General features: G+C 40.9%; 1 protein-coding gene across 2 annotated transcripts in view; it reads right to left on the bottom strand.

Annotated features, from left to right (window-relative positions):
* The window catches only part of col22a1 (collagen, type XXII, alpha 1), a 75,537-nt gene that overhangs the window by 17,558 nt on the left and 48,617 nt on the right, over nt 1-9,362 (bottom strand). For both annotated transcript variants that reach the window (XM_053685776.1, XM_053685777.1), the window contains 17 exons: nt 9,289-9,342; nt 8,763-8,816; nt 8,355-8,408; nt 7,539-7,592; nt 7,355-7,408; nt 7,211-7,264; nt 5,825-5,878; nt 5,661-5,705; nt 5,516-5,578; nt 5,308-5,361; nt 5,095-5,136; nt 3,559-3,591; nt 2,798-2,851; nt 1,647-1,700; nt 1,385-1,438; nt 262-315; nt 1-54 (listed from right to left, as the gene is read on the bottom strand). In XM_053685776.1, the coding sequence (XP_053541751.1) occupies nt 1-54; nt 262-315; nt 1,385-1,438; nt 1,647-1,700; nt 2,798-2,851; nt 3,559-3,591; nt 5,095-5,136; nt 5,308-5,361; nt 5,516-5,578; nt 5,661-5,705; nt 5,825-5,878; nt 7,211-7,264; nt 7,355-7,408; nt 7,539-7,592; nt 8,355-8,408; nt 8,763-8,816; nt 9,289-9,342 (885 nt within the window). The remainder of the gene's footprint in view (nt 55-261; nt 316-1,384; nt 1,439-1,646; nt 1,701-2,797; nt 2,852-3,558; nt 3,592-5,094; nt 5,137-5,307; nt 5,362-5,515; nt 5,579-5,660; nt 5,706-5,824; nt 5,879-7,210; nt 7,265-7,354; nt 7,409-7,538; nt 7,593-8,354; nt 8,409-8,762; nt 8,817-9,288; nt 9,343-9,362) is intronic.

Genomic DNA, 9,362 nt, shown 5'->3' with positions numbered 1-9,362 from the left:
CTTTTCTCCTCTCTGTCCTGCTATTCCTGGTGGTCCGATACTGCCCGGAATTCCCTGAAGGATGAAAGCATGATGATGATGTCAGGTTATTGATAGGAACACAGACAAATATAAGCTAATCTAATGTATATAAGCAAACTATTCTATATAATAGATGGCTATATGGAAATTCGGTAGGATATTGATATTTAGCCAAACACTAAATCATACGCTAAAACATAAACACAAACTCATTTGCAGAAATCTTCTGCATTAACATACCACGTTGCCAGGTAGTCCTCGTTGCCCCTGAAGGCCGGGCGGCCCAGGAGGACCCTGTAAAGTAATCACAGAATAGATGAAAGACACGTCTTATTGATATACCGAAGATGAAAGGCTTTTCTAGATGACAGCACACAAATAAATAATAAAATAACTTTTTGATATGCGGCGCGGAAAGGTTAAACAACAGGACACGGCTTGACGACATCACATGGAAAATGAATGGAATGTCCTGATGAAGAGCACAAAATAAATGTCCGTCCTTGATGACATCACGCTCCTTACTTAAAACATAGTGCACAGTGAAGGGCGTGAAAGACATTTTCACTCCGTGTGCAGTGCACTACATGCTGTTTAAGACCTAGGGCACATCTCTAACATCCCATTAGAGCTATGGGCACACCTTGATGACATCACACATGAGATTAAGAGCACATCTCATAGAAGGCACATGTGCTTTGTCCCAATTCCCCTACTATCTGTCCTAATTTGTATCCGAGATTAGAACCAGTGTGTCCCAAATGGCACATCTCGATGACATCACATTGACCCTCATTGGCTACATCTTGATATCTTATGTACGATCAAAGGCGCATCTCGGTGACGTCGAATGAAATATTAATGGGAATGTCTCAATGACATCACAAATAAGATCAAAGGCACATGACGGTGACATCACAAGTAAGATGAAGGGCACATGACATCCTGATGACATCATACACGACATAAAGGTCATAACTCAAAGAAAACATAAACGAAGAACAGGTTCTATTGATGACATCACACATAAGATAAAGGGCACATCTTAGTGGAATCACAGGGCAAGTGTTGATGACATCACACATGAGATCAAGAGCCGACCTCAGGGAAAACACATAATGAAAAAGTTCACATCTCAGTGACATCACATTTAAGCTCAAGGGAATATCTCAGTGACAGCACATGGGAGATAAATAGGCACTACTTGATGACATCACGCATGAGATGAGAAACACATTTCAGTGACATCACGTGGAAGACAAATAGGCACAAGATCATAGTACAAGGAAAATGATGTCACATTTAAGATATAGGACACATTTTGATGTCATTATACAAAAGTAAATCTATTAGTCAAACTCACCGGTTCTCCATTCGTGCCTGGATCTCCTTTGGACCCAATGTCTCCTTTAACTCCCTGTCCAATTAGAAATGGGAGACATTTTCCATCAGAATGGTGATACATGTACAGGCACATTGTGTTCGCCCTGAGTGATGGAGGACGTTTAGTGCTGTATTTATAATCAGCACCATAACAGCACAGAAATTCAATCCAGTGCCTCATTTGCATTTTACACAACATGAGGTGAAACACTGATGACAGACGACTGATTATTTGTCCTTACCGGAAGTCCAGGCTGACCTCTGAAGCCTTGTTCTCCAGGAAGTCCTCTGGGACCCTGAACAGATCAGAGGTCAAATCTGATGTTAGCGAAACTCTTGAATAGAACGTCTCTTTCAATCACCGTTCCTATTACATTTGTGATGAGAATTGTTTGAGGTCTTAAACACAGTGTCCCTTTTACCCCAAATGTAATTGATCAGCTCAGATGTTAGGTGTGATTTTTTTCTTCTTTTTTTTGTTTTGCACCAGTGCTGTGATGCTAATGGTGCTAACAGCTATGGAGGAATGGAAGCCAACAGCTACCAGTTTAGCATGGTGCATTAAATGTGAACGTGCAAAGCATCCCACAGTGACGTCTATTCAATCTTTGTGGAGTTAAACAGACCTGCTGATGTGGTTTCTGACACATTTATCTATCTATCTATCTTATCTACAAGGACAAAAGGACAAAGAAGAGCTAAAAACAGGCACAGATTGCATGCTTTTTTATTTTATTTCTATTATTTTTTATGAAAATGGGAGCTGAAAAGAGAAAGATTTACTGTGGCCATGCCTTCTTCATTGTGCCTGACAGGTATAGAAGCCACACCACCTTCAGTGTGCCTGACAGGCACACAGGCCATTCCTCCTTTAATGTAACTGATAGGTACCGAGGCCACACCTCCTTCAGTGTGCCTGACAGATACCGAGGCCACACCTCCTTCAGTGTGCCTGACAGATACCGAGGCCACACCTCCTTCAGTGTGCCTGACAGGTACCGAGACCACACCTCCTTTAATGCAACTGATAGGTACAGAGGCCACACCCCCTTCTGACAGGTAAAGTTAGAATTCATTTGTTTCTCTGTATATTCAGGCTTTATCATGTCTCTGCCCTCTGGTGGTTAACCAAATTCATTGCACATTTAAATTTAAATTTTTTACAATTTAAAATTAAATTTAATATGAAAAATGAACCTTTAAGAATATATCCACTGCTGTGTGTGTATAAAGTTTCACAATCCAAACCAATGTTGATGTTCAGGCAGGAATTTCACTACATCCTCTCAAACTCACAACAAGTCTAGCTCTCTCGTTACCACCGCAATCAAAGTAAATATATCAACACCTTCTGACCAATCAGAATCCAGAATTCCAGAATCCAGACACTTACCACCTCTCCTTGTTTTCCCTGCTCTCCTTTCTCGCCTTTCTCTCCAGGTTTCCCCTAGAGAAGACATCAGACGAGTTTCAGTAATAACATGCTAAATGAGGCGCATGAAAAAAAGAAGGTGATTGGACAGAGAAAGACTCATGAAGCCAATTACAGTCCAATATGCAAATGAAGAGAGTCTTTCCAATTTACACATTCATAAGAGTAAAGCTTCAGTACTCTCATAAATATACAGAACACCGAGTCGCTCTTTGATTATCCCTCTAGGAGAACCCTTAAAGTCTCGAAGTAGAACCATACAACCTTAGAACCCTTTAAGGGTTCTTGACTTGTCCCTCTGGAGGAACTCTTAAAGGTTTGATGTAGAACCACACAACGGTATTTCTCCACCAGAAAGCGGTCCAGATTCAGATTGTATGAATGTACTAATTGAAACACTCCTCACATTTGCATATTGGATTGTGATTGGCTCCTATTTTTTATGACGTAATAACACTAAAACCTGTCACATGTTTGACAGTAACTTTAACCGGAGGACTGATGGAAGATGTGAGTGAACAGGTTGTGTTTATGTCTGTCTTTAAAAAAAGAGAGAACTCTGCTTTAACAGCTGGATAACTGAAGGAAATAAAATGAGTGTGTGTGTGTGTGTGTGTGTGTGTGTGTGTGTGTGTGTGTGTGTGTGTGTTTGTGTGTGTGTGTGTGTGTGTGTGTGTGTGTGTGTGTGTGTGTGTGTGTGAGCAAAGGATGTGATGACATACTGGTTCCCCAGGTTCAGGAATCACACTGGCAACCTGCAGAGACAGAGAGACAGACAGAGATAGATAGATAGAGAGAGAGAGAGAGAGACAGAAAGAGAGAGACAGACAGAGATAGATAGATAGATAGATAGAGAGAGAGAGAGACAGAGAGAGAGAGAGACAGACAGAGATAGAGAGAGAGAGACAGAGAGAGATAGAGAGAGATAGAGAGAGAGAGAGAGAGAGAGAGAGAGAGACAGAAAGAGAGAGACAGACAGAGATAGAGAGACAGAGAGAGATAGAGAGACAGAGAGAGAGACAGAAAGAGAGAGACAGACAGAGATAAAGACAGAGAGAGAGACAGAGAGAGATAGAGAGAGAGAGACAGAGATAGAGAGACAGACAGAGAGAGAGACAGAGATAGAGACAGCGAGAGAGAGAGACAGACAGAGATAGAGAGACAGACAGAAAGACAGACAGAGATAGTGACAGAGAGAGAGAGAGAGAGACAGAGAGAGATAGAGAGAGAGAGACAGACAGAGATAGAGAGACAGACAGAGAGAGAGAGAGAGATAGAGAGACAGAGAGAGAGAGAGATCAAAAACATAGTGGCTCACAAATATATTCATTGTATTTTTTTAAATGAATGAAACAGTTGTAAAAGTACATGATGTATACAGCTGTGCCCAAAAGTTTGCACACCCCTTGCAGAATCTCCTAAATCTTAATACTCTTAACAAAATAAGACGGATCATAAAAATTACCTGTTGTTGTTTATTTAGTCCTGTCCTGAATAAACTATTTCACATAACAGATCTTTACATATCCTCCACAACATAATAGCTGAAATTATAAAAATTACCCCGTTCAAAAGTTTACACACCCTTGATTATTAACACCCCGTGTCGTTACCTGGATGATCCACGATTGTGATTATGTTCTGTGAGAGTTGTTCACGAGTCCCCTGTTTGTCCTGAGCAGTTAAACCGCCCACTGTTCTTCAGAAAAATCCTCCAGGTCCTGCACATTCTTTACTTTTCCAGCATCTTCTGCATATTCGACCCCTTTCCATCAGCGGCTATATGACGTCGAGATCCATCTTTTCACACCGAGGACGACTGAGGGACTCGTACGCGACTATTACAAAAGGTGCAAACGTTCACTGATGCTCCAGAAGGCAACACGATAGATTAAGAGCCGGGGGGGTGTAAACTTTTGAACAGGATGATCGGTGTAAATTGTTATTATCTTGTCTTCTGGGAGACGTGTAACTATCTTATTATATCTTATAAACAAAATACTAACCATTTTCACTGATCATAAGATGTTGGCCTACTGATCAGCAGGTCATGAGTTCACATCCCAGCGCTGCCAAGCTGCCACTGCGGGGCCCTTGAGTAAGGCCCTTCGGCCTCAACTGCTCAGTTTTATAAATGAACTAAATGTAAGTTGCTCTGGATAAGTCGCCTACCAAGTGCCGTAAATGATCCTGGTGGATTCCGAGTTATGTGGGTACTGTGCATCCAACTCTACCTATCTATCTATCTCTCTACTCACATCTCCTGGGGTTCCTGGAAGTCCTCTGGGTCCAGCTTCACCCTGTAAGAACAAGAGAAATACTCAGTTTACTCTGTTTCCACAGGTTTTACTAAACCCCGAGAGTGATGAAGTAGTTATAAGCAGCTCATGGCAGTGGAAACACACTTCAGTCAGAGTTGCTCAATATGTATCAGTGATGATGCAGTGATAAACACTAATCCAGCTCCTCACCTTGTCTCCTTTCTCGCCTTTTGCGCCGACATCACCGTCTTTTCCTCTTTCACCCTGCAGTGCACACAGAAACAGGACCACGCGTGAAGACTGCAGTCCCTCTCACACGTCCCCGTAGTGATGATCACATTCACGACATGTCTTAAACGGTGCACGTTTAATCTGGACTCTGAGGCTTGGGAGGCGTGTTAAGATGGTGAGAACTCACCTGCACTCCTCTTTCTCCTCTCGGTCCCATTACGCCAGCCTCGCCAGGAAGACCCGTCTCACCCTGACAAAGAGAGAGAGAGAGATGTTCAAAGGTCCTCAATGCGACGTGTTTAGGATTAGTCTCGTTCTCGGGGAGAGCTCACCCTGTCTCCTGGCGGTCCCCTGGGTCCCGGAGGTCCGTCGTCACCCTGAGTCATACATCCGTATTATCATTAATAATCATTAACCAATCGGAGACAGAATTTCTCGCCATGCATGTGAGACAACCGCATGCTTATAGAGATGCGCAGACAGGAAGTGGGATCACCTTTGGACCAGGTTTTCCAGGGAAGCCATCCAGCCCCGGTTCACCTCTTGGTCCCTGAAAAAAAAAAAAGAAAAGAAAAGAAAGGAATATATTAATGTATTTAATGTGGAAAATACTCCAATAACTGCACTTCTTACTCGAGTTAATATACTTAAACGGTATTCGGGTGTGTTTTCACTTTGCTTGAGTGTTATTGAGTATCGTTTTCTCTCAGGGAACGCTACACGTCGATAGCGTGTCCCAACAAATCAAATTCCAGTCATCGACGTAGAGCAGAACGATAAAGAATCGCGAATCAGTGGATCCCCTGGGGTGACGTTCTGATGCTACACAATGCACAGTGGTTATAGATACTGTATAGAGCCCCAGTGTGGAACTGGAATTTGAGGATCAGCGCCCCGACCCGACGTCACTGAAAGGTTTCAAGGGCAAAGACTTGTATAAAACGAAGAAGACGTGACCTCCAGCTAATCTGAAAAGGGTTTGGCTTAGTCGCTAACATGACCTGGCTATGTTTAACTAAGTTAGCCTGTTTTCTTTGCTAATGCTAGGTCAGACTAGCATCAATTCCAGTGGCTAACATAACCGACTAGGCAGCCAATCAAATTCTAGTTAATGTTTAATAAGATTGATTGATTTTTAGGATGTTTTATTTCTGATGAATGAATCAAACAGCATTTTTTTTATTTTATTTTATTTTTAGATAAAAATGAAAAATATAGCCAGCTTTCACATTTTCCTTATCACATGATCTAAACATTCACTGTACTCATATTTCACACGGGTGTGTCAGTAAAACACGTATAAATCTACATGTTACGACTCTTAAACTGTGAGAATGCCTTTTGTGAAACTGCTACACAAGGTGAGTGTAAAAGTTAATACACCCTTACAAATTATTATTTTTTTTAAATTAAATTTGAAGCAGAAAGATACTACGGAGTGCGTTAGGATTTAGAGATGTTCCTGTTTCGCCACCAGAAATCGCATGTGTGATGTCAGTGCAAAAGTTTGCACGCCCCATTCTGAAAGTGATAGATCTAGAGTCTTTAACTTGCGGAAATACTTTTTTTTTTTTTTTTTTTTTTTTTTTTTACACCCGTTTATTCGTTTTTAAAATCGAGCCGATAAGAATCGGGGATACGATCTTTTTGCACAATAAGAAGAAGAAGAAAAAAAAAAAACTTTATTTACAATTGTAAATAAATAATTGTCCATGATACAGAAAATGAAGAGATTAATAAAATAAAGGAAATATCCGAGTGTGTTTTCCGTGATCTGTGAATCCGGAGGCTTTTGGAGAAGAGCTCGAAATTCCTCTACAAGAAGATTTAAAAAAAAAAAAAAAAAGATGATGTGACATCATGGGGTGGGAGGGGCACTTACTTTCTCCCCGTCGTTTCCAGGTTGACCGTCGATGCCGTCCTTCCCTGGCAGACCCTTCAAAACACACCGATGTTTAAGCGCTTGTTCTCATTTTTTTTTTTTTTGTCTTTTTAATGTTCACAGTGACTTAATCCAGGGACTTACAGGTTTTCCGGCCTCTCCGTGTTTTCCTGGGAATCCGATTTCCCCCGGTAATCCCTGTGGAAATGAATTCATTCACCAGTCTGAATTTGTTCCTCATCCTCTTTCACGCTGTAGCTCATGTGAGATTTTATTACATTATTATAATAAAAGTGTAATAATGTGTTATTGCTTAAAGTAAACTTACAGGAAGTCCAGTCTGACCCGGACTCCCAGGAGGTCCAGGGGGGCCTGCGGGACCCTAATTACTCTCACACACACACACACACACACACACACACACACACACACACACACACACACACACACACACACACAGAGAGACACATTTGTCAATTAGAATTGAAACCAGTCGTTTTAATTGAGGTTTTATAGAATTAATCGGCTCTCGACATCTGATCATCTGAAAGTTGTTAAAGATGAGTGAAAATGTTTGCGCGCCCTTACAAAAATAAATAAATAAATAAAAACACAAAGGGAGGAAAAAATGACATTCATAGTCCATTTGTAGTGTGTTCGGATTCAAAGATGTTCCTTTACTACCACAAGCAGCAAAACTGCTCGAACGTTGCATGTGATGTAAGTGCACACTTATTTTGAATGTGATTTATTCGACTTTTCCCTTTATAATGATTTATTATGATTTATAAAGATCCTCTCTTTTGTAATACAGTATTTTAAACTCAAAATTGAATGAATATAAAATGAATACTATAAAAATATAGAAATAAAGCAGCTGATGTGGATCTAATGGTAGAGTAACGTCTGCCTGAGGGCTACACGCTGACATCATCACACACCTGCTGTCGTACACCTGCTGGGGGAAAAGTACAGGGAATGCATTAGGCTACTATTAGGAAGAGGGTTTGGGTGGTTTGTTAGTTAGTTGGAGAGTTGGTTGGTTGCATTTTTTTTATCCTAAGATTTGGATTTGTTAGACTTTCTCACAGTGACAGTTATTTGAGAAAGCACTCGTGGTGTTTAATTTCACTGCTGTTGTTACCGGTGGTCCAGGAAATCCATCAACGCCAGGAAGTCCTGCTTCTCCTTTCTTTCCCTAGACAGAGGGGAAAAATACTGACAATTAACAACTACATATAACAGGGAGCAAAGAAAAGAAAAGAAAAGAAAAGAAAAGAAAAATGAGAAAGGAAAGGAAAATAAAGGATAATCAGAAGGAAAGGAAAATTGAAAAGCAAAACTGGAAAGAAAAAAAAGGAGAATCAAGAAAGAAAATAAAAAAAATGAAAAGAAAATAAAAGAAAAAAGGCAAAACTTTGACTGTGTTGCCATCTGCTGGACAAGTGCAACAGTTACAGTTTATGGAGTGATTATCTCAGAACCAACACACACACACACACACACACACACACACACACACAGTTCAGCCATTTTGTGTAGAATTCCTTACCCTTTGTCCGATTTCTCCCGGAATTCCTGGCTGTCCAGTTGGACCAGGTGGCCCCTGATAAACACAATAAAATAACTTTTAAACGTTTTCCTGTTGTTGTTTTTTTTTTATTTCTTTAAAAAAAAATAGACACCTGATATCTATTCATTCTGTTTGTAAAAGAAACATTAAATAATACATTTGATAAAGTAAAGGTGGACAGAATAACCAGGACCTGAACCCTGCAGTATAGTGATGATATGAGAAGTGTTAAATACAGCGGCGTTCTTAATCACGGCCTGCTTTTATTTGATTTCTCATGGGTGATATTTACAGACACTCCGGCTGTGTCCCAATAATACTTATTTCAAAAGCTTGCATGCAGGTTATTAGAGCATGTGCAGGCCCACATTCTTCTCTCAGAAGGCATGATGGGAAGCCATGCCATAGCGTAAATCTACATCCTGCTACAGGTCAGTGAGTCAGCTATAGGCCACGCCCACAAGGTGCTCTGCATCTAAATACACACAAAAGCAGAGAACCTTACCGGAGGTCCAGGAGGCCCGTCTGCTCCAGGAGGACCGGGTGGTCCTGGGACGCCCTGGAAGTACATAAAAAGTA

The sequence above is a fragment of the Ictalurus punctatus genome, chromosome 14, assembly GCF_001660625.3.
Source record: "Ictalurus punctatus breed USDA103 chromosome 14, Coco_2.0, whole genome shotgun sequence".
Taxonomy (NCBI): Eukaryota; Metazoa; Chordata; class Actinopteri; order Siluriformes; family Ictaluridae; genus Ictalurus; species Ictalurus punctatus.
Note: the sequence above shows the minus strand (reverse complement) of the source record. Positions and strands in the feature narration are given on the sequence as shown.